At 36.9% G+C, this 24,737-nt stretch overlaps 1 protein-coding gene across 7 annotated transcripts in view; it reads right to left on the bottom strand.

Annotated features, from left to right (window-relative positions):
- The window catches only part of St7 (suppression of tumorigenicity 7), a 204,880-nt gene that overhangs the window by 169,016 nt on the left and 11,127 nt on the right, over positions 1-24,737 (bottom strand). The window contains exon 1 of one of the 7 annotated variants that reach the window (XM_090333193.1): positions 23,316-23,381. The exons of 5 other annotated variants lie outside the window; for them this stretch is intronic. In XM_090333193.1, coding sequence (XP_090189319.1) covers positions 23,316-23,376 — 61 coding nt within the window. In that variant the 5' untranslated portion in view covers positions 23,377-23,381. Of the gene's footprint in view, positions 1-1,223; positions 1,499-23,315; positions 23,382-24,737 lie in introns of those variants that run through there. One more of the 7 variants, XM_090333195.1, reaches the window with a different exon arrangement.

The raw sequence follows: 24,737 nt of genomic DNA, 5'->3' as shown, positions 1-24,737 counted from the left end.
GGATGACAATAATTCCAAATGGACTACTAAATGAATCCAATCATTATTTTTAAGTTATCAATAAATGATATTGTTATATAGTGAATGAGATATTACACTCACTATTACTCTATCTTGGGCTTCACTGGAAAAAAATGCAACAGTTTCAGAGATGGGAAGCTTCCACAATGAAAAATAGAAACAATTCTTTTTAAAAAAACAATGAAGAAACAAAAGAAACGTGAATTAATAGGTCTCTTGACTTGCTACCATTCTATATAGTCATCACCTAGGCAAACATCTCAATGACACCTGAGATCACAAAGTATAGGTAAAATTACAAATTCATATGAAATACATTTCTGAAATTCCCTGCCCCACTCCCCTCATCCACTATAAAGACACTATAATGCTGTGTTCTCATGCTCTAAGGCCAGCAGGTCAAGTCTCTCCAGAAATTCTTAACTCTGTCATCTTTACTTAGAGATAATGACAAAGTATTCTGAAAAGCTTGTACAATTGCATTAGCAAATTACATTATTTTCTACCTAACATTAAATAATTCTCAATTAGGTTGGTTATGGTTTTTTTTAGATGTAAGTTTAAGGTATCTACAACTGCTGAATCCATGGTACAGAGCCTGCTCTGCTGCAAAGCAATTTCATTGTATAAGTTTTAAGACATACGATGTTTGACAGTGATGTTAGTCAAGATATCAAAACTGCACCCATTATGTAAAACAATCATCTTTAAAAAAGGATATTTCATATTTTTAAATCTACACATAGTATTCATGGTTTTTTATGTGAAAATACAGAGAAAGGTGTGTAATGATATCTTTTTCTCTCAGATGAAAAATGAAAGCTTTTTTTTAGTCTTTCATATAAACATCTTAGGTCCTCCCAGCATCTATTTTAGGACTGAAGCACCATTATGAGCCCCCAACAATGGATCAGTAACAGTCATGATTCTATCAGTTATCATCATGTTTCAGGGAGGGTGCCTGGATTCTGTCTTCCTGTCTCCCTCATGGAGGCCTGATAGGACCACACTGACATCCCCTGTCTTAAGAATGAAAAACCCAGTTGGGCAAAGTCCTTTCACAAGACCAATTCCTCTAAAATTAAAGCCAAAACACAAACATCGTTAAAGACCTAAGGCAAAGTGATATGAACTCCAAGCCAATGAAATGATGACAGTGAGCCGATTTCTAAATAGCAGAGAAGTGGGATCCATTTACTTACATGAAGATTCAGTGCCAAACATGGCTGGCTCCAGAAGCTGCTTTTTAAAAAATTAGAAGGAAAAAAAGGAGGGGTGGGGGTGGGGGAGAGCAAGGGAAGTGTGTGAGTGTGAGAGTGAAGAGATGAGCTGGCTACACAGCAGGGGTCATGAAGCCAGACAATGCAGTCCGAGCTGTGTCCAGCTGCCAGATTCTCTTCTTACGAGCTCCAGTTTTCTCCCGTGTGAGTGAAAGGCAAGATCTCCCACAACCACCCCCCCCCCAAACCGAAGAGCTGCTTTTGAAAATCCACTGGGCCAAGGAAGACTAATGTGGCTCTCCTAGGATGCAGTGAGCCAGGACCAGGTAGCAGGAGGGGGTAGGACTGAAGGCAGCAGCAACAGCGGATACTGCAATCCTCAGCCCTGCTGTAGCTGTAAGACAATAGCGGGGCTTATGCATACGCTGGATGACGTCAGGGACACTGCACAGACTGACTGTGCTGCTTGAGCCACAGGCTCCTAAGGCTGCAGGAGGGTAGCTAGATTCAAAGGGGAATTCCTTTGTCACAAAATGCACAAAACCGAAAACCACATATAAGTTCCCCTCCTGGAGAGTTCTTCATCCTGTGATATGCATGCTAAGAAAGCTCAGAGAAATTTAAATACCGGCCTGCTACCAACTAATCACAAAGATACACGGATCAGGCAGGATTCTGTGTTTTAATACAGCAAATAGATCTTTGCAAGGGAATTTAGAATACCTGAAATGAGAAAAACAATCTACTTTTAAAAGTATTACCAGAAGAAGTCAAGATTATTTCCTTGTGGCAGACTGACATATCACAGGATGAATATTTAATCACAAATAGATGAAAAGATGTGTACTACACTGCATAATTCTGGAAATTCACATCACACGAAACATATTAGTAATCTATGAATGCAGGTAACACTGCTTGGCACACAGAGAGTACTCAAATGTTAGAAATTACAGTATTGGTTATTTTGGTATTCAGATGTGAAAACACTGCTTTAGGAATATATTTATGCACATACATTTCTCCTACATTATTTTTTTAATTTATTTTTCTTCATTTTTGCCATGTGAGAATTTCATTGTTTGCAGAGTAACTTATAATACCTTAAGGCTCTGTTGACATACTTATTTGTGTATTCCTATGGATAAGTAACTAACATTATTCCTTTTTAAACTACCCCACAAAGAAATAATTGAAGATATTGTTTCTTGAGTCACTAAATATGTCATCTGATTGTCAAAAATCTGGTTTAAAAAGACAGACAGACAGACAGACAGGCAGACAGACAGACACACACACACACACACACACACACACACACACACACACACACATACACATACACACATGTGCCCAGGCAAATGTGGTCTTATACACTTAACATTCTAGCTATTCCCAAAGCAGAAATCCAGAACATAGAGGTTCGAGGCTACCCCAAACAAAAGTAAGTCCTCATCTCAACTAACAAGCCATTTATAGTGATCACACCTATAATGCCAGCTACATGGGGGCATGGCAATCCAAAGTCAACCCCATGCAAAAATCAAACTACAATCTAAAACATGACTAAGGGAAAAAAGGGATAAGGGCATTATTCAAGTGACAGAGCACTTGCCTAAATGCAAGGTCCCCCAAAGCACCAAACGCACACACACAATTCTCTCTCTCTCTCTCTCTCTCTCTCTCTCTCTCTCTCTCTCTCTCTCTCTCTCTCTCTCTCTCTCAACTTTCATTGCAATACCTTTCTTATGAAAACAAAGAAAAATTTAATGCTTTTAAAAATATAAAATGTCCTTGAGCACACACAAGAGAAAACTAAGCAAGAATGTGAGACCTTGAGTTTTGAGTTTAAGCTCCAACACTGACACGCATACACAAAGAAGGATGGAAGGAAACATGGAAGGAAGGAAGGAAGGAAGGAAGGAAGGAAGGAAGGAAGGAAGGAAGGAAGGAAGGAAGGAAGGAAGGAAGGAAGAGAATCTGGAAAGGAATGAATGATGGAAGAGCTCAAGTGGTAGAGCCCCAGTCTTGAGAACAAGGCTCTGAGTCCCCGAGTTCAATCCTTAGTCCTGGCGAGTACACACTCACACACACACACACACACACACACACACACACACACACACAGAAGCGCGCGCGCGCTCACGCACACATGAAAAAGAAGTTATTTTGGCCAGGCACTAGTAATTCACTCTCTAATCCTAGCTATTCAGGACGCTGAGATGTGAAGATCATATTTCAAAGGGGCCTGGGTAGGAAAGTCCATGAGGCTCTTATCTCCAACAATGAGCTAAACTAGAGGCTTTGTTCAAGTGGTAGAGTGACAAGCCATGAGCAAAAGCACAAGGTCCTGGGCACAAGTCCCAGTATGGGCACAAAAATAAATAAATAAATTTAAACAATAAATAATGTTAGATGTATAAAAACTATATGTAGAACCCCATATTCTTTTTTTTTTTTTTTTTGCCAGTCCTGGGCTTGAGCTCAGGGCCTGAGCACTGTCCTTGGACTTTCTCAAGGCTAGAGCTCTACCACTTGAGCCTCAGCACCACTTCCGGCTTTTTCTATGTATGTGGTACCAAGGAATCGAACCCGGGTCTTTGTGCGTGCTAGGCAAGCACTTTAACCACTAGGCCAAACTCCTGGTCCCAGAACCCCTTATTCTTACACTGTAAAAATCCCATATAATTGGATGTTCAAGTCTCTTCTCCACCCATCTATACCAGATACATTCCTTTTTCTAGTAATTTCTTTTAATATGTACAATTTTAAACAATATTGTATAGTATAAACATTATAAATTACATTATCTAAAAATATAAGTCATAATTTTTCTATTCAATTTAAGTAGATGTCTAATTTTTCTTTGTTTTGCTCTATCTGGCCTCAAACTTACAGCTCTCTATCTGAACATGTTAACTGTTGGGATTACAAGTGTGTACCACCAGGCTGGAGTGTTTTGTTACTTTCAGTGACAAAGCAATCTTTATATCCATTCTGCCTAGTTCTCCTCGTCTGTAACCTTGAGATCCCATTCATAAAGGTAATTAAGGATAAAATGACCAATAAAAGAAAGAAAAAAGAAAGCGGCTGAGAGTTGGCCTAGTAGTAGAGTACTTGCAAAGCCTTGGGTTTGTTTCCTCAGTACCACATACACAGAAAAAGCTGGAAGTGGTGCTGGGGCTCAAGTGGTAGAATGTTACCCTTAAGAAAGCTCTAGGACAGTGCCCAGGCCCTGAGTTCAAGCCCCAGGACTAGCAAAAAAAAAAAAAAAAATGTAATACTCACAATAATTTATTTAAAGTAATTATAATACAATTAGAAATCTATTGATAAAGATAACCAAGCTTAATGAAAAACTACATTTATCTTTTTTAAAACAATATTTACTTTTAAAGGAAACCCCATTTAGCCAGGAACCCATACCTGTAATCCTAGCTTCTCAGAAGGCTGAGGTCCTAGAAACACAGTTCAAAGCCATCCTGGGCAAAAAAAGTCTATGAGACTTTCATTGCCAATGAATAAGCAAAAAACTGAAAGTGGAGCTTTGATTCAAGTGGTACAGCCCTAGCCTTGAGCAAAAACAAACAAACAAAAAAAAACCATAAAGGACAGAGCCCAGGTGCTGAGCTCAAGTTTCCTTGTCAAAAAATATTCCACATGGGTGGGGAGTGTGGGGGGGGAGGGAAACGGGTACCAAGACATGTGAAAGGGTATCAATGTATGTGAATTAATGCACCTTCTATCTGGCAAATATCATGTAACCCTTTTACTAATTACAATAAAAAAAAAGAAAAAAAATTCCACATATGTAATACTGAAACTATGAAGAAAGAAAGCATATCACAAACAGGAATGTTTGGGGCCTTCAATTCTTTTTTTACAGCAACAATTCTTAAATTGTTGGAAAATACCCCCCTTCTATACTGTAATGATGTGATTAGTACAAGACAGGCCATACTAAATTGTGCTTCTAGCACAACTTTTCTAACCCCAAATCATTCACTGTCTGAGGAACTAAAAACATGAGTTATTCTCTTTAAAGTTTACATACCAAAAAAAATCTGTATTTTCAAATGTGTAACTGTAGGTAAAAATCACTATAGAAATCAAGGAAGTAGAGCTGTGGCTCGAGGAGCAGAGTGGTAGCCTGGAGCTGAAGAGCTCAGAGACACTGCCCAGGCCCAGAGTTCAAGCCCCATGACTGACCAAAAAAAAGTACTTGACTTTGGGGCTGGGAGTGTGGCCTAGTGGTAGGAGCCCTGGGTTCGATTCCCTGAAACCACATACACAGGAAAAGCTGGAAGTGGTGCTATGGCTCAAGTGTCAGAATGCTAGCTAGCCATGAGCAAAAAGTGTCCAATACAGTGCCCAGGCCCTGAATTCAAGCCCAAGGACTGGCAAAAAAAAAAAGAGAGAGAAAAGAAAATATATTCAAACAGTGTCCCACTACATGAGACAATTAATTGATTTAATGTACCTATCAACCAGGAAAAATTTTAACAGTATATTCTCTTTATAGCACACACAATAAATTTTGAAAATGTGATAATTGAGTTTCTACCTCATTTCTTCTCATATAAATTTTATTTTCTTAGTACGTCTCGATACCCATGTAAGAGGATTTTAAAATAGCTTAGGACATTATAAATATATAAAGTATACTGAAAAACAATAAAGTTTTTAATGATAATATGTAAGCAAAGGAAAATGAGAACACTAATGTTTCTGTTATTTGAAATGAAAAAGTAGGAATTTATTATTAAAAACATACTTTTAAGAAAGCTCATCCAGTCAAATTTTATGTATTTAATTAATTGCATTTCATTGGCCTGTCAAGTCTGTTCTTTCCCACTTCAGCATAAAATCATATATACCTCATACGGGTAAAGCTAATCATCCCAAATAGATTTGTTCTATAGTATCTTAAAAGCTGTCTTAAAATATAATTGAGTGGGGGGAAGAGAGGTGGGTGTTGTGTCTATTTTCTTTTCCTCATAAGATTAGTATACTAGTTGTTCCAGAAATAATAGTTGTTGGAAATAAAATTTATTCTCTGTGTATTTGCTTTTGTGTACAACATAACTCAGATGTTTGTACTTCAAGCCTTTTGGCCCAGTGTGGAAAAACATGGATTGGTAATTGACTGCAGTTTAAGTCTACAAAAGCATGGCCCTGAAACAGAAGAAACAAGTGTATGTCAAAAAGAAAAAAAAATTCCTCTAAGAGTTTATCCTAATTTAATCACAATTCACATATAGCAAATTTAGGCACAAAGAGGAATATACTGACATACATTTTAAAATACATACAAACAATATAATTTCTAAATATAGATTCAATTATTTTATTTTTGCTAATTCTATATAGCCTAAACATATTTCAAATTTAATTTTACCTGTATAATCCATAATGAAGCATTAAGCAGGAAACTGGGCATTTCCCAAAGTTCAACTCTACAACTCATAAACTGAAATGGCTCCCTGGACAGTCAAACTGCCCTGAGGAAGCGTCCTGCCATGTGACATTACACACCCACACACTTCTGCTTATCTCCACCCCACCAGCAAACACTGTGGCTCTCTGCTCTCTAACTGTTCTTTTAAAGTTGTCCTAACAAAATTCTACCTCTCCAAAAGAAAAAGAAAATTTGGTCTCTCATCTGTTCCCATTTCATTCCTGTATTATTTGCTTAAAATAATGAGGAAAAAGTTGTCTTACAGATGTAGTGATATTTCATCTGAGTTCCTGGTATCATAAAGCCATGTAAGTTGAAAATAGTGTTAATTTTTTCATCATGTATATTCATTTCAAAGCATAATATACACATGTGATCTATATGAAAAATACTTAATAACCTGTCTCCCTGAATAAATTAAAAGAAATATCTTAGCCAGGTGCCATTGCTCATGCTTGTAATCCTAGCTACACAGAATGTTGAGATCTGAGGATTGCAGTTCAAAGCCAGCCCCAGCACTAAGGTCCATGATACTCTTATGTCCAATTAACTATTAGAAAACCGGAAGTGGCACTGTGGCTCAATGGGTAAGGCAGTAGTCCTGAGCTAAAGAGCTCAGGGACAGCACCCAGGCCCAGAGTTCAAGCCCCATGACCAACAACAACAACAAAAAAGAATCATCTTTTAAAAACATACCAGTAACCTAAGACCCCTAACTTGTTTAATCCAGTCCTGCTCAGAGTAATAAAAGTAGAAGCTAGGGCTACTAGTTGTTTAGAATGATTTTTTAGTAATAATTAGAAAATTGACACTACTATAGAATATGATTTCTAATTTGTAACACTATACGACTGAAGTATATAGTACAAAAATCTACAAATCCTGTGTTTGATACTATTACTTAACAGATCTTTTCAATTGTTCTATAAAGTACATAAGAAGTATCATTTCACTCAGTCCTACAATCAGTACTTCATAACTATTAGTGAAGGTCATCATCAATCTGTGACAGTCAAAAGCTCTCATTCTCATCTACATTACCCAGTAAAGGGGCATATCTCATTTTTCTGTATACCTCAGGCTATGGTACAGAGATTGGGAAACTGTTCATGAGCTTAAACACTTTAATATCATTTATTCCTGATCACTAAGATATGCAATCAGTTAAAACATTAACACAGTAAGCTTGAGCCAGGAGTTTGGCCTAGTGGTAGCATTCTTGCCTAGCACTCATGAAGCCCTGGGTTCGATTCCAAGGTACCACAAACATAGGAAAAGCTGGAAGTAGTGCTGTGGCTCAAGTGGCAGAGCTCTAGCCTTAAGAAAGTTCAAGCCCCAGAACTGGTGGAAAAAAAAAAAAAAACACTGACCTCAAAATACCTAATAGCTAATAATTTTTCACAAAACTAAAATAGCATGTGGAAACGCTATCATTATCAAATGTAACAGGAAATAAGATGTCTTTTTTTACCTCATATACTATTATTTATTTTTTAAGATTTTATTTGCATTGATTTTTTTCATATATTTTTATTGTAATTAATAGAAGGATTACATGATATTTGCCAGATAGATGGTGCATTAATTCCCATACATTGATACCCTTTCACATGTCTTGGTCCCCATTTCCCTCCCCCCTACCCCCACCCCTCATATTGTTTTCCCCTGTTCCCTATCCAATTTCAAATAACCAAATACAAATATATCCGGTAACAAAGTGAGATACTGTAACAATACGAGATAACCAAGGGACAGCAAAAGAGATGAGAGATAACATAGTACCTTAAGAACAACAATCATTCATTATATGGCTCATGTTTCTATATCCTAGAGATCCTTTGTCTTTCACATGTATTATTAGCATGAATTTTCAAAGTTCTTATTTCATTATTAAAGTAGCATTTAATAGTTTATTTTATTCCTTTATATTTGATAACCCTATTTAAGTCACAATTGTTTTGAAAAATGTATTCTGTTAATAGAACAACAATATAATGAATAATCTAAAAATAGATGATAGCTAGATAGATACCCTAGAGCCATAAATGCCCATTCTCTGTTTCTACATTTCAGAAATGATAATGTAGGGTTTCTCTTCCAGTTTCAAGTCTCACACTCCTCACCAAAATAACAGAGTTAAAATGCATTAAGGTTATGCAAAGTTCCCCTTGCTCCTGCATCTAGAACAAATTTAACCTGAGATGATAATCTTCCCATGTTAGCCTACATATGGCCTCAGTATTTCCTCTTCAGATTCTGTCATTCTGCACTGTTTTTGCTTACTAAGCCCCCATAGGGCATCCCAAGATGATGTGCAAAGACTTTATTGGCAAAAGAGACGAACACATGAGTCCAATTCCTCCTGTCAGTGGGCTCAGCCCTTCACACTCAGAACTTTTAAGTTATCACAGATAATCACCAAGCGGGTAACAAAGGAGCCTTATGTAATGAGGAGTGAACCCTACTCCCAACCTTAATGCCATGACCACATCTATACATCTTCTATGGCAAAAAGTCAACAGAAAGTTAAGAATCATGCTCAGTAGGTACAAAAGTGTGATATGACCAAAGGCATGATTGAAACCACATGAAAGATCTACTTTGCCAAGCTCTATATCTTCAAAAAAAAAAAAGGGGGGGGGGAGTCTTTCTGTACTGAGAAAAGCCAAGGCTTTCAATCACTGCAAAGTACACATTTTGTTTTGTTTTGATTTGAGCAGTACTGGGGATTGAAGTCAAGACTTCTCACTCACTAGGCAAATATTCATCCATTTGAGTCATGTTCCCATTTATTAATTTGCTTTTCAGATAGGACCTCAAACCTTGGACTATACTCTTCCTATTTCCAGTCAACGGGGATTGCAGGAATGCACAACCATGCCTATCCCAAGTACAAACTCATACAGTAGCAAGACCTCTCTTTTTACATAGCCCTCAAAGAAACTAAACAATCACATCTAGAAGTGAAGAAAATAACTTTTATAAGATATAGAATGTACTAGCTGGGTGCCAGTGGGTCACACCTGTAATTCTAGATACCCAGGAGGCTGAGATCGGAGGATCATGGTTCAAAGCCAGCCCAAGCACTCTTATCTCCAATTAACCTCCAGAAAATCAGAAGTGGTACTGAGGCTCAAGTGGTAGCTTCAAGTGAGCTGAAGAGGTCAAGGACAGCGCCCAGGTGTAGAGTTTAAGCCTCATAACCCCCCTCCCCTACCCCACACACACCAAAAAAAAAAAGAAAGAAAAAGAAAAGAGAAAGATAGAGTATACTATCCCAACCATTGATGTTTGTTTTTACTTCAACAGAAAATAACTGTCTTAAAAATACTTAATTTTAAGTAAAGAGTAATCAATACTAAATACCTAGTAAGAATGTGAAAGATTGGATGGGCACTGGTGGCTCATTCCTGTAATTCTAGCTAATCAGGAGGCTGAGATCTAAGGATCACAGTTTAAAGCTAGCCTAAGCAGGAAAACCTGTGATACTCTTCTCTCCAGTTAACTACCTGAAAATATGAAGTGGAACTGTGGTTCAAAGTGGTACAACGCTAAAAAAAAAAAAAAAAGCTCAGGGACAGTGCATAAGCCTAGAGTTCAAGCTCCATGATCGACCAAAACAAGAGTGAAAATCAAGGGGCCGGGAATTTGGCCTAGTGGTTAAAGTGCTTGCCTAGCATGCATGAAGACCCGGGTTCGATTCCTCAGTACCACATACATAGATAAAAGCCAGAAATGGTGCTGAGGCTCAAGCGGTAGAGCTTTAGCCTTGAGAAAGTCCAAGGACAGTGCTCAGGCCCTAAGCTCAGCCCAGGACTGGCAAAAAAAAAAAAAAAAAAAAAGAGTGAAAATCAAGAGTTTTATTCTAGCCAGTGAGGAGGCTGAGATCTGAGAATCACAGAATCACAGTTTAAAGACAGCCAACCCATGAGACTCTTAGCTCCAATAAACTTGCAAAAAAAAGGCTAGAAGTGGCACTGTTGTTCAAGTGGTAGAGTCTTAGCCTTGAGTTCAAAGAAGCTCAGGAATAGCACCAGGCTCTGAGTTCGAGCCTAGAACACAGGAGATGGGGGGGGGGGAGAAAGAGAAAGAGAGAGAGAGAGAAGGGATTTTCATTCTACAAACATGAATGTAATCATAAATATGCTTAAATTTTGTTTATACTCAAGACAATAAAAGCCATTTTACTTACATTTAAATGAATGGCTTTGTGGTATGATCAAAGTAAAAGAAATCCAGGTTTCTACAAGAAACAGGAAGCTAAGCCTTGCTACACGTATCCTTCTGTAGAAAAACGTCTTTAGAAAACCACAGACCTTTTGTGGTTTTGGTCTGTTCAATGGTTGACAAAATGAACTCCTGGAAAATAAACATAGTCATGAATGAACTACAGTAAGTTGTTCCAAAGACATAAAGGAGTGGAGAAATTCTTCAAGAAAAACTATAGTAGTATTAAGCAAGCATTCCATGTATGTAAACAAGGTCACAAGTTTCCATGATACTCCACAACATGAATTATTCTTGCTGTTTCATACCAAGAATTAGCAAATCCTATTTTTAAAAAAACCATACATTAACATTTTAGATGTGTAAGTAACATCAGATCTCTAGCATAGCATAACTCTACTATTCTAATGTAAGTGGTCATACAAAAAACAATGTATTACAGAGTGTAGCATGTAGCTATGTGTTCCAATAAAACTTTATTGACTTTAAAATTGAATTTCATAAAATTTTCACATATCAGAAAGTACAATCCTTTTTTGAATTTTCTTAAAAGTTTAAAAACACTTTCATTAGCTTGTAAGCTATGTAAAAGCAGGTAGCCTGATAAGTTCTATTCTATAACCTTTACTACTGCTGCTTTGAACATTCTCTGAAAGAGGTCTTATCTTCAGTTTTGCCGTTGTCAAGATTCAGAAAACTACTGGGTTCCAACAACTGTCTGATACATTAGAGTTGAGAATGCAATCACACTTTCATCCCAGTTCAATCCTAATGATACCAAAAGAATTTCTTGTCTTGATAACCCATACTACTTGTTCATGTTCATTCCCTATTATGTAAAAATTGGTGATACTAAATTAATTTTCAAGATATCCTTTACTACCTTTCACAAAATAAAATCATTTCCGACCCATATATCTATATGCATATATGTGTAACTATAGAAATGGTATATAGACAATGGCATACAAATATTGATGTTGGAAGATATCTACAAGTCATTATTGGGGGAGGTAATTTTTAAAGTAATAATAATACTGATATCATTGTGGAACTTTGAAACAGCAAACAGTAGAAAAACAGATGGAAAATTATGATGTATTCCACAAGACTGATGATGCTTGAGGGTATATTATGATAACTGAAATTGCTAGTCACAGGAACAAGTGGTTTATTTCCATTAATATGTGATACCTACAGCAATCAAATTCATAGAGATAGAGAATAGAATGGTGGTTCCAAGAGGCTGGAAGGGAGGGCAGGAAAAATGAGAAATTGTTGTTTAACCAGTATAAGATTTCAATTTTTGTAACATAAAAGAGTTCTGAAGACTGGTTATAGAGTAATGTGAATATACTTAAAATTACTGACCTGTATTTTTAAAGTATTGAAAGGGCCGGGCCCTCACATCTGTAATCCTAGCTACTCAGGAGGCTGCTATCTGAGGATCATGATTCAAAGTCAGCCCCAACCCACCAGCCCCAGCTCAGGCATGAAAGACTATGAGAATCTTATCTCCAATTAATCACCAGAAAACCAAAAGTGGCACTGTGACTCAAGTGATAGAGTGCTAGCCTTAAGCTGAATTGCGCAGGGATAGTGCCCAGGCCCAGAGCTCAAGTTCCACAACCAAAAAAAAAAAAGATTGAAAGGATAACTTTCATGTTATGTACATTTGCTACATTAAAAAATTAAAGAAAATTTTAATTTAAATAATTAAAAAATTATAATTACTGCTAATATGTCTGACATAAAACTGCTAATATGTCTGACATAAAACTCACTGATGACTGAAGCACTGATTTTACCTTCTGCTTTATATTCTTCACTATTGTAAAAGTGGCACAAGCCCACTACAAGAATCAGTACTGAATTTTTAAATATTTTTGTTTTATTTGTGAAGTGTAAAGGATAGACACTCTAGAAGCTAAGGAGTCAGTATATCTTGATATACATTAAGACTAAATGTTAAAACCAAGAACCATATAATCAGAGCCAGGATAACAAACTAAAAAGAATTACAAAGTTTGGTAAAATTCAGGAATATTTCTGTTCTTAAATTCATTAATAAATATTAATTTTATGGCAACTACAAAGACATGATAAAATATAAAGAAAAAATTAAAATCATATCTTAGCAGTGATTGTTGAGTAAACAAATGCAAAAACTTACATAGAAAACTTGTTAAATCTCAGAAAACATATCAATTGTTCAGAAAATGCAAATGTGTTACATTACCAACACCTGACAGGCTCTCTAAAACACAGGGTAATAAGTAGGAAAAGAAAGTTAGTGGCTGACATTTTAAAAGAAGACAGTGATACACTTTCCTCCTTTGAAAGCTTTCTTATATCCATTAAAATATGAACACTCCTTTAAAAATGTGCTTTGGGGCCGGGAGTTTGGCCTACTGGTAGAGTGCTTGCCTAGCATGCATGAAGACCTGGGTTCAATTCCTCAGTACCACATACATAGAAAAAAGCTAGAAATGGTGATGTGGCTGAAGTGGTAGAGCTCTTCCTTGAGAAAGTCCAAGGACAGTGTTCAGGCCCGGAGCTCAAGCCCAGGATTGGCAAAAATAAAAATTAAAAGAAAAAGAGTGCTTTGATGTGGTTCAAAGCCAGCCCTGACAGTAAAGTCCATTGGAGACTCTTATCTCCAATTAACCACTAGAAAAGCAGAAGTAGCACTAGGGCGGTAGCCATGAGCTGAAGAGCTCAGAGACAGTGCCCAGGCCCTTTCAATCATTTTAAAATACAGTTCAGTAATTTTTAGTAATTTCAAGCCCCACGACTGAAAAAGCAAATGTACTCTATCTCTACTTATAAATCAACTATGCAAAAGACACAAATGGGAAAGCATTAATATTATGGCAGGATTCTTTTTTTGTATCTTTCTTTGAGAAATTCCATGCTGTGCCGACATGCAATATTGGTTACTATGAGATCACATGGAGATGATGGTAAGATCACCTTACAAATAGAAAATCATAAGGGCTTTGTATTATTTATTAAGTAAGCTTTCACTCTTCACTTTCTTAAATAATACAACATCTTTGAATTATTTGTACTTAAGGTGCATATAGTTACATCTAACAAACAAGATACATTAGGTCTTTGCATGTTAAGATGACTAGTGACAGAAGATCTTTGAGCTATTCTTTCACATAAGAATCCACAATCTCTCACTTCCCTTCAGATTTTTTCTCCCAGGATCTGTTTTTTCCTCCTTAGAAGAAAGATGCTTTACATACTTTTCATGAGTATAATTTATTTTTAAATTAATGTCTGAGAATTCAGCTGCATTCTGTCTCTTAAAACCATTGTGTGTCATTGTTTCCATAGCTTACTGACATGTACAGGACAATATGATAATCAAAGAAGAAACTGAATTTCAAAGGGTCTATTAGCATGTCATTGAAACTTGACATAAGATTGCTCATGAAAACTCGACTTTTAAATATTAATAGAAACAGGAAATACAAAGACGGAGAGGAAAACAGCACATATTTTCCTATATGCAGAAAATCATTGGAAGATTTTCCTATTTTGTACAATGATAATTAGATTTTAGACTCATGTAATGACAACATCAAAAACTTGTTCTATCAAAAAAATGTTGAAAAGTGGAAATTTTAAGCTATTAAAACATGAATAAATACATTTCTCTTCACTAAAATTACACTCCACAGGACTTATCTTGATATTCTATTAAGAATGCAAACAATGGGGCCGGGAGTTTGCCTAGTGGTGGAGTGCTTGGCTAGCCTACACAAAGATCAGGGTTTAATTCCTCGGTACCACATACATAGAAAAGCCGGACGTGATGCTGTGGCTCAAATGGTAGAGCTCTAGCCTTGAGAAAGCCCAAGGCTAGTGCTCAAGCCCTGAGTTCAAGTCCCAAGCCTGGCCAAAAAAAAAAAAAAGTAAAAGATGCTAGGAATGTGTATATGTTTCTTTCCTTACTAAACTGTACACTACTAATAAGAGGAACAAAGCAACCATCAGGAAAACAACTCCTTCCCAATAGCCTCAAAGAAAATAAAGTACCTAGGCATTAACTTAACTAAGAATGTAAAAGAACATTTTGATGAAAACCTTAAAAGTCTGAAAAGGGAAATTAAAGCAGAGCTGAGGAAATGGAAAAACATCCCATGCTCCTGGATTGGAAGAATTAACATTGTGAAAACGGCAATCTTGCCAAGGGCTATCTATAAATTCAGCACAATACCCATCAATATCCCAATGTCATTCTTTAAAGAAATAGAAGAGGCAATCCAAAATTTCATATGGAATAATAAAAGACCCCGCATAGCAAAAAAACAATTCTTAGCAGAAAGAACAGTGCAGGAGGAATTTCACTCTATTACAGAGCTATTGTGACCAAAACAGCTTGGAACTGGCACAAGAACAGGCCTGAAGACCAATGGAATAGAACTGAGGACCCAGATATGGCCACCTAATCTTTGACAAGGAAGCCAAAAAAATAGAATGGAAGAAAGACAGCCTCTTCAACAAGTGGTGCTGGCAGAACTGGTTAAGCACCTGCAGAAAACTAACATTGGATCCTTTTTTGTCACCCTGCACCAGGATTAACTCCAAATGGATCAAAGACCTCGAGATAAAAGCAGATACACTGAAAACTTTACAAGAAGGAATAGGAGATACACTAGGTCTCCTTGGCACAAGTCGAAACTTTCTTAATAAGGACCAAGAATCACAACAAATCAGAGAAAGGCTGGATAAGTGGGACTGCATTAAACTGCAGAGCTTCTGTATGGCAAAGGACATAACTAGCAAACTAACTAGAAAGCCAACAGAGTAGGAGAAGAGCTTCACTAACCATACAACAGACAAAGGCCTCATATCTAATATATGTCAACAGCTCAGAAAATTGAATCACTCCCAAACTAATCTCCAAAGAAACAACCATCCCATTAAAAGATGGGTCAAAGACTTAAAGAGAGTCTTCTCTGAAGAAGAAATAAGAATGGCCTATAGACACATGAAGAAATGCTCAACATCTCTGGCCATAAAAGAAATGCAAATCAAAACAATGCTAAGATTCCACCTCACTCCAGTTAGAATGGCCATGATCAAGAAATCTATTAACAACAGATGTTGGCAGGGATGTGGCCAGGAGGGATCACTACTACACTGTTGGTGGGAATGCAAACTGTTGGTGTGAATGCACTGTTGGTGGGAATTCAACCACTATGGAAAGCAGTATGGCATTTCCACAAAAGACTATGACCCAGCAATTCCACTACTTGGCATTTACCTAACTGTCCAGAAACAAGGACATACTAAAGCCACTAACAAAGATATGGAACCAATCCAGATGCCCCTCAGTTGATGAGTGGATCAACAAGATGTGGTATTTGTACACAATAGAATTCTATGCTGCTGTCAGAAAGAATTACATTGCCCCATTTGTAAAGAAATGGAAAGACTTAGAAAAAAAATCATATTAAGTGAAGTAAGCCAGACTCAAAGGAACATAGGCTCAATGGTTTTCCTCATTTGTCATAATCAGTAAAAACCTTGGGCTCTCCTAGCAGAGATTTACAATAGAGCAAAACCTACATACATAAGGCCATATAGTATGATGCTAAATGAAAGGGCCTCCAGGATATAGAAACAAAAGCCATATAATGAATGATTGTTGTCCTTAATGTACTATGTTATCTCTCATCTCTTTTGTTGTCCCTTGGTTATCGCATATTGTTACAGCATTTTACCTTGTTATCTGATATACTGAATATATGTTTATTTGGTTATTTGAAATAGGATAGGGAAGGGGGTAAAACAAGATGAGGGGCAGGGGGAGGGGGAAGGAAAAGGGGACCAAGACATGAAAAAGGGTATCAATGTTTGTGAAGTAATGCATCTTCTATTTGGTGAATATAATGTAACCTTTGTATTAATCACAATAAAAAAAATTTTTTTAAAGTATACACTGTGGGGGGAGGGGTTCCCAGCGGTAGAGTGCTCGCCTAGTATGCAAGAAGCCCTGGGTTCAAGTATTTGGAACCACATACACAGAAAAGGCTGGAAGTGATGCTGGCTCAAGTTGTAGAGCACTAGCCTTGAAAACGCTTAAAGACAGTAACTAGACCCTGAGTTCAATCCCCAAAGCTGGCCAAAAAAAAAAAAAGAATACACTAAGCCAGGTGCCAGTGGCTCACTCCTGTAATCTTAACTACTTAGGAGGTTGAGATCTGAGGATCATGGTTCAAAGCCAGACCAGGCAAGAAAGTCAATGAGACTTTTATCTCCAATAAAGCCTTAAGTGGCACTGTGGCTCAAGTGGTACAGCACCAGCCTTTAGCAAGGGAAGCTCAGGGACAGCACCCAGGTTCTGAGTTCAAAATCCAGGTCCAACAAAAAAAAAAAAAAAAGCTAGGTACAGTGGTAAATGTCTACCAACCATGCTATACAGGATATTTAAGTAGGAGAATCATGGTGTAAACCAGACTGAGAAAAAAAAGTAAAATTCTGAAAAATAATAAAATCAAAAAAGTACTGGATGTTGCTCAAGTGTCATAGCATTTGTGTAGCAAGTAAAGTTCAAACCCCAGTAGAGGCCCCTCTCAAAACACTATAACATTAGAAATGATGCAAGATCATCCTAGCAATATTTGTTTATTACAATTTTCAATAAAAGTAATTGTTTTAAAAGAAAAATAAAGAAAAGAGCTCACATTTATTGAGTAGTTTATATGTGTTCAACACTGAAACGCTGTAATACAAACTATTCAGACATGACTTTAGTGCAACCATTTTCTCCATCTTTGCCATAATACCATGATGGGCTCTATGTTAAAAAGCATAATAAGGAGTCACTTAAGACTTCTTCTATTTTTAATAAGTATCTATCTTGACAAGAGTTTTAGTAAGTATCTATGTACTTTTCATTTGTTTTCAATATATTCTAACATTCTTCTGGATAGATGAAGATTAAGCTAAGTATTTCATCATTTCTCTCTAGAGACTAGCTCATGATGAAATTAAAACATTCTGAGCCAAGTGGATGATACAAAGCAAGGTCAAAGAGCATTCAGCTATCTATCTAGAAATCTGATTACAATTGTCCAAGAAATATTTTCAGAACATTGGGCTCCCCCCATAATTTAAATTTTTTCTAGTAAATATCCAAAAGACAATAATTTTATACCTAGATCAAATTCTTCTGACCCATATATATACATATATACATACCTAGAGAGAAATAGAATATAAAGTTGATACTTATGAATGTAAAGAAACAAAAATTGTTATTCACAATATTATATATTACTTTTTGCACATTTTTTCAGTCAGTAATTCACAGTGAAAATATTCCTCCTTTAACACACATACACCCTTAAGAAGTTAACAGTAATTCTATATTGATGATTAATTTGAAACAGATTACATAGAAAATGTATCACACTATCAACTGAAGCTAATTTTTGAAACTAGCAAACATAGCCACATATTATATACAAGCAATACTGAATTAGAAACTTGAAATCACAAAGAATTAGATTTTAACTCCCCTCCAGCTAAAATGACTTCAACAAAGGAGGTTTCCATGTACTTTTTATTACATCTTGTTTTTAGTCATAATAGATTATATTCTGCTAGAACAAATAAGGATCTTGTCATTACTGTGATGTTTGAAGGAAAGAACAAGAAAAATAGTCACTTTCTTCCTTTTTAATATACTCCTTGTGCTGACATTACTGTAATTATTAGTCTGTCCTCCAGAACCACCTCCTCCCCGCCCCCAAAAAAGACTATAACACTAGACTGTCCAAAATCGCCTCTAGTTACAATGAGTTACAAAAGGCATACCTTTTTTCAGGTTTGGCCTTGAACAATCTTGAAGACTTGTACATTCTGTTAACAGCTGATATCGCATGCTTCTGAAATTATCTGACCCTACAATTTTACAGCCTTACTACTAATAGTCCCTTATATGTTTCACCTAGGCATAAGACTCTCATCCAGCTCATTTAGCAAGTGAAAAGTTTATTTCTAGGCAAACACACATCTGAGCTCCAAATCCTAACCAAAAATAGTGGGGAAACCACTCAACTACACTTAGCATTGTGGTTTCCTTTCCCACTTCTTTTTGAAGGTAGACTGTAAATTGAGAAACATATTCTAAAAATACACCTATTTCCATAAAACTACAAGTAGTTTGATTCATTTGTCTTCTATAATGGAACACTTCTTGTACATGTAAGCACTGAGTTTCAGCTCTCATAAGACCTTTACCCTCCCCTCCATTTACACCAGACAACGTTCCAATGGATTTTTAAACTGTTTCACTACTTCTGCTCTAGAGCAATAAAGCAATATCAATAGCTTCTGTGTTTTCCAAGATCAACTTTTAAATGTTATTGTATTCATTGATTGGGGAGGAAAGGAGTCTTAGATTCATACCACCATAAGCTGCAGCATGGAAAAAAATCCTCATAGCCAGAGCATTTAAGAATGCCTTTCAGAGGTATGACTTTTTTCTTTCCAGAAAAGAGAATGCTTTGAATTCAATGTTTAAAATTTTAAAGATTCTTACCATCAAAAAAAGAAAGCCAACAATATGTCTCAGAGGGTGCTACAGGTGCTATAAGAAGGATACTAGTACAGCTAACATTCCCTAAGCCACCCAGGAGCACTGACTCATTGTGACAACACAAAGCCCCCTACTTCCACATGGCCCCTAGCATAACCAAATTATACCTCTAATCTTCGAGTGAATTTCTCTGTCCCCTTGAGTCACAGGACACTAAGAAGCTTCTCTTAATAAACCAAGGTATTTTGACTGCAGATACAAATGAAGCTAAAGTAAGATATCAGACTAACCCCAAGAAGCACATTAAACAATCTGTGAAGAAATAGCAAAGACCATTCTGTTTTGTGGTCACTTGTATCAAGTTGCTTCTAAGCCTATGTTTGTCCAATACTATAGTCATTAGCACCATACAGCTACTTAAATTTAAATTAAAGTTAAATTTTCAGAAGCCAGACATAGTGACACTTATTGTAATCCCAGTATTTGGAAGACTGAAGCAGAAAGACCCTAATTTGAGCCCAGCCTGGGAAACATAATAAAAAGCTCTTTAAAACAAGGGGGAAAGAGGTAGGGGAAGAAAGAAAGGAAAAATGAAAAAACAATGAATCTGCTGTAAAGCTGCACCAGTCAAGAGAGTGAATATTAAAGAATATTCAAATGTAGCAAAAATTACCCAAGGTTTCCTGAGACTATGTCCTGCCACCTCTTGGAGGTTGGTCCTATATCAAAGCCTTATAATTATTTAGTGTCAGTCCATCCCCAAATTGTTTTCAGCAACTTGTCTTGGAAAGAAATTCCAAACACAAGCAATATTAAAAATATAAAAACAAGGGCCGGGAGTTTGGCCTAGTGATAGAGTGCTTGCCTAGCATGCACCAAGACCTGGGTTCAATTCCTTGGTACCACATACTTAGAAAAAGCCAGAAGTGGTGCTGAGGCTCAAGTGGTAGAGTTCTAGCCTTGAGAAAAATCCAAGGACAGTCTTCAGGCCCTGAGCTCAAGCCCAGGACTGGCAAAAATATATATATAAAAACAAGCCAGGTACCTGTGACTCTTTCCTATAACCCTAGCAACTCTAGAGGCTGAGGATCAGGGTTTGAAGCTAGGCTGGGCAGGAAAATTCATGAGTCTTATGTCTAATAAACTACTAAGAAAAAATCAGAAGTGGAATTGTGGCTCAGTGGTAGAGCACTACTAGCCTTGAGCCCAAAGAAGCTCAGAGACAGTAACCAGGCCTTGAGTTCGAGTACCTCTCCCCTTCATGGAAACTTTGATATTAGAGTAAGTTGTTCATTAGTATTTACAAAATGCAGAATGGATCAGTTCCCTTATAATATCTCCTAAGTAAATAAACTGTTGTACAACATAATGTTGATCATTGAAACAGTAATCATAATAAATTAATCTTTTTATTCCCTCTAAATATCATTTTTAAGGGAATCAATAAAGGAAGAATGCCCAGTGGTGGTTACATTAGATATTCCTTTTCACAGCATTCTCAGTACCCAAAGGGACCTGCAAAAGGACCAAGAAGACTGGACTCTAAGCATCAAAGATTCTTAGTATATAAATTAAAGAAAACGTATTTGATAAAATTGTAAACATTTTTGTATATTTCTAATCTCTAAATTCAGATAATGAATCTGTTGTAATACCTCACAAAGCAGAATTTTCCAATTTGAATTGCCTACACTTATTTGTTACAGGCATACAAAAAGGAAGGCTACTTCATTCTCAAGTAATTTGGAGAATAGTACAGCATTAGCATGCTTGAGTTCCATCACTGTGTTACAACAGAATGACAGTCTCGGAGACCTTAAGGTAGAGAGTATGATAAGCCAAGGGTTCAATCTGTAAAATGGATAAGAAGTTGTCATCATGCAAACTGCTTAGTACGTAGTATGGGTCTCAAAAATACCTTGCTCAGATTACTTTTGCCCAGCTGTTCCTCTTTCCTGGAACTCTTTTCTCTTGATGGTGCCCAGAGCCAGTTCCCTTTCCTTCTATAGGTCTTGTTTCAGTGTTGCCTCCTAAAGAGGTCTTCTCCCACCCTTCAAGCTCTGTGTATGCCCTTGTTATCCTCTACCACAGCCCTTTTTCATTCCTTCTTGTCACTTCTCATAATCTCAGCGCATTATCAGGTTTTTGGTTTGTTTGTTTGTTTTTTCAGAACCTAAGGCTTGTATGCTGCAATTTATATAACAGGGAAAACTTTATTTTCCTCCTTTTTATGTTAATGGAATTATAGCTATGTAGATCACTATAAGCTTTTTAGGTTGTTTCACTATGTGTACGCACATCAGAAGAAAACAGGACTAACGACACACAATGTGAACAAATATGCATAGTTTTCTATCAATCAAGGATAACCAGTCATGGGAGGATATTTTCTAAAAGAAGAGACAATGAAAAAATAGCAAAATACTTTTTCAGTTAAAAACAAAAGACATAAGGAAGCCACAGAAACAGTAAAAACTGAAAAACACACAATCTCAAAATGATTTTTTAAAATTATACTTTTGAAATCTGAATACATTCTATTTTGTGTATGTGATGGTCCAGGGGCTTGAATTTAGGGCCTAGGCACTGTCCCTGAGCTTTAGCATTCTATCACTTAAACCATAGGCTTTGAGCTGTGATTTCTTAGATCTTAGCCTCCTGAATAGTTAAATAACAGGCATGAGCCACCAATATCCAACCAATAAATGCTAGTTTTGTTTTTTGTTCTTTTTGGTTGTGGGACCACAGTGCCACTTCAGTTTTCCAGTGATTAATTGGAGATAAGAGTCTCATGGACTTTAGTGCCTGGGCTGGCTTTGAACTGCCATCCTCAGATCTCAGCCTCCTGAATAGCTAGGATTACAGGTGTGAGCTACCACACCCAGCGATAAGTGATATTTTTTAAAAAGAGAAGTGACAGAACCTAATTCTACGATGGGAAAATTTCTTAGTATATAAATAATACCTCAGCTCCTGATGCCGGAGACTCACACTTGTAATCAAATAAGTGTCAATACGACTATTTACTTCTCAAAGATCAACAAATTATTTGGTTTTCCCCAAATAATATATGTAATCTTATATAGAAGCAGCAAATAAATACTAGCCCCATCTAGTGGCAAAGAGAAGTACTTCCACATAAATATTAACCTCTGACAGAAGATAGGGAAGATCTAAACTACCTACCAAAATCCAAATAGCATGGACAGTTCTTGTTCAGGATCCAATTTTGCTAGCAAATGTAACCGCCACGCAGATCTGAACCCAGATAATTCCAAGTAACAATTGAGATAATGGTCAAGATTGCTTGGTGGTTAGGAAAGTAATTTTGGACATCTAAATACCCTCTGTGAACCTCATGAATGGAAATGAGTAAACAATATTTGTACTGGGCCCTTACTGTGCCATGAATGGGGAACAACTACATATACCAACCTCAACTAATCCTCACAACAACACAGGAAAATTATTTCAAAACACCCTCTGTACAAGATATTAAATAATTCAGCTTAAGCAATATAGGCATTAAATTATGAGTCACCTCTCCACCCACCTGTCCTTGAAAAACAATAGAGAGAATAAGAAAGTGATATAATAGTTGAAATGTATATAAATTCATGGAGTACTTAGTTCAGGCCACCTTCAACTGACTTGAACATGGACAAGAGACATATGCAGCTAGATAACAGACACTCTCCTGGACTTTGAAATAAACACGTTCTAGCTAACAGGGGACATTACCTAACTTAGTCCTGACCTGGTGAGGTGCATGCAGATTTTTGTGTCCGGCCCAAGTACAAATAGGGACTATCAAACTGATACTCACTGAATCCGGAGCCTTCTATGTCAGAAGACAGTGTTAGACTTAGGGATCCAAAGACCTCCATGCAGACTTGAGTTGCTCTGAAGTCTTCAAGTCCTGTCCTTGAATAATTTTCAATCTAGTGTAGAAGTTTACAAACTGGGACAGGCTGCTTAATCTATCATCTCTTTCAGAGAAAGGGAAAAGGATTCTCAGAAATTCTTTTTTTAAGCATTTAAGCAATGTCTATTTCCTTCATAAGAGAAGCCTTTATAAATTATTCAAACTTTCCATTTTTTCTTTTCTCTTCTCTCTCTCTCTCTCTCTCTCTCTCTCTCTCTCTCTCTCTCTCTCTCACACACACACACACTCACATGAGGGAGGGAGGGAGGGAGGGAGGGAGGGAGGGAGGAAGGGAGAGGGAGAGGGAGAGGGAGAGGGAGGGAGGGAGGGAGGGAGGGAGAGAGAGAGAGAGAGAGAGAGAGAGAGAGAGAGAGAGAGAGAGAGAGAAATATGTAAATAGGAGCTTGCTTTCAGAATGCTTTTCCCCAGCAGACATTCTCTTTCAACAAGGTTCAATTCTTCAAGTCCTAACATATTCATAGAATTCAATTGGTTTTACTTTAAGAACTGGAGGATGTCATGAACAGTGGCACAGCTTAATCAGAGAAGGTGACTTTTGAGCCAAAATCTCTATTGAAAGTACAGATGAACAATAACTAATTGACAAATTATTTAAATTAATGAAAGTACATAAGAAGAAAAGGGAAAAAGGATGGCGACCACAATTATAAGACTAAGTCTCCTTCTTCTTTCTCATCCTTTCTCTGGTAATTCCATTCTGAAACCACCTTTGGAGCCAAGTGAGGTACACATCTATGCTGGGGCAAATAGGGAAAAATGGAAGCAATACAGAGACACAGTGTCCAGTGAGGAGAGCACATGCATGGGAGCAGCACTGCCTAGAGGGTTAGAGCCCAATCAGAAGGAGGGAATGGTGATGGTGGACAATAGATGGCATCAGTGCCAGTGCTGTGAGAAATATATCCCTGATCCCCAGAAATGCTACTATTGAACAGAATGAATTCTAGAGTCCAAAAAGCATGAGCTAAACTTCTCTGGATGCAAGGAGGTCAAAGATACAGATTACATAACAGATGGATTGGGCATGTGAGCAAATACATTAAGGATAATAGAAACTATGCTTCACATTTGTCAAAAAAGAACAAATATGGAAAAGAATAAAAATGGAATGATTGCTGGAGAAAAGACAGAGTTGAGAAGCCATTGTGAACTATGATTTCAAGAAGGAGTCAATGATTATAGATAATTTGTATAAGCATACATATTTTTATTCATATATGTAAGTATACATATATTGCCTTACTCTACATACTCTGAGGACTTGAGAAACAACTTCCAAGTGGAACTATGCATACTCTGTGT

The sequence above is a fragment of the Megascapheus bottae genome, chromosome 5 (genome assembly GCF_031878675.1).
Source record: "Megascapheus bottae isolate mThoBot1 chromosome 5, mThoBot2.hap1, whole genome shotgun sequence".
NCBI lineage: Eukaryota > Metazoa > Chordata > Mammalia > Rodentia > Geomyidae > Megascapheus > Megascapheus bottae.
The sequence above is the reverse complement of the archived record's forward strand: the minus strand, read 5'-3'. Positions and strand labels throughout refer to the sequence as shown.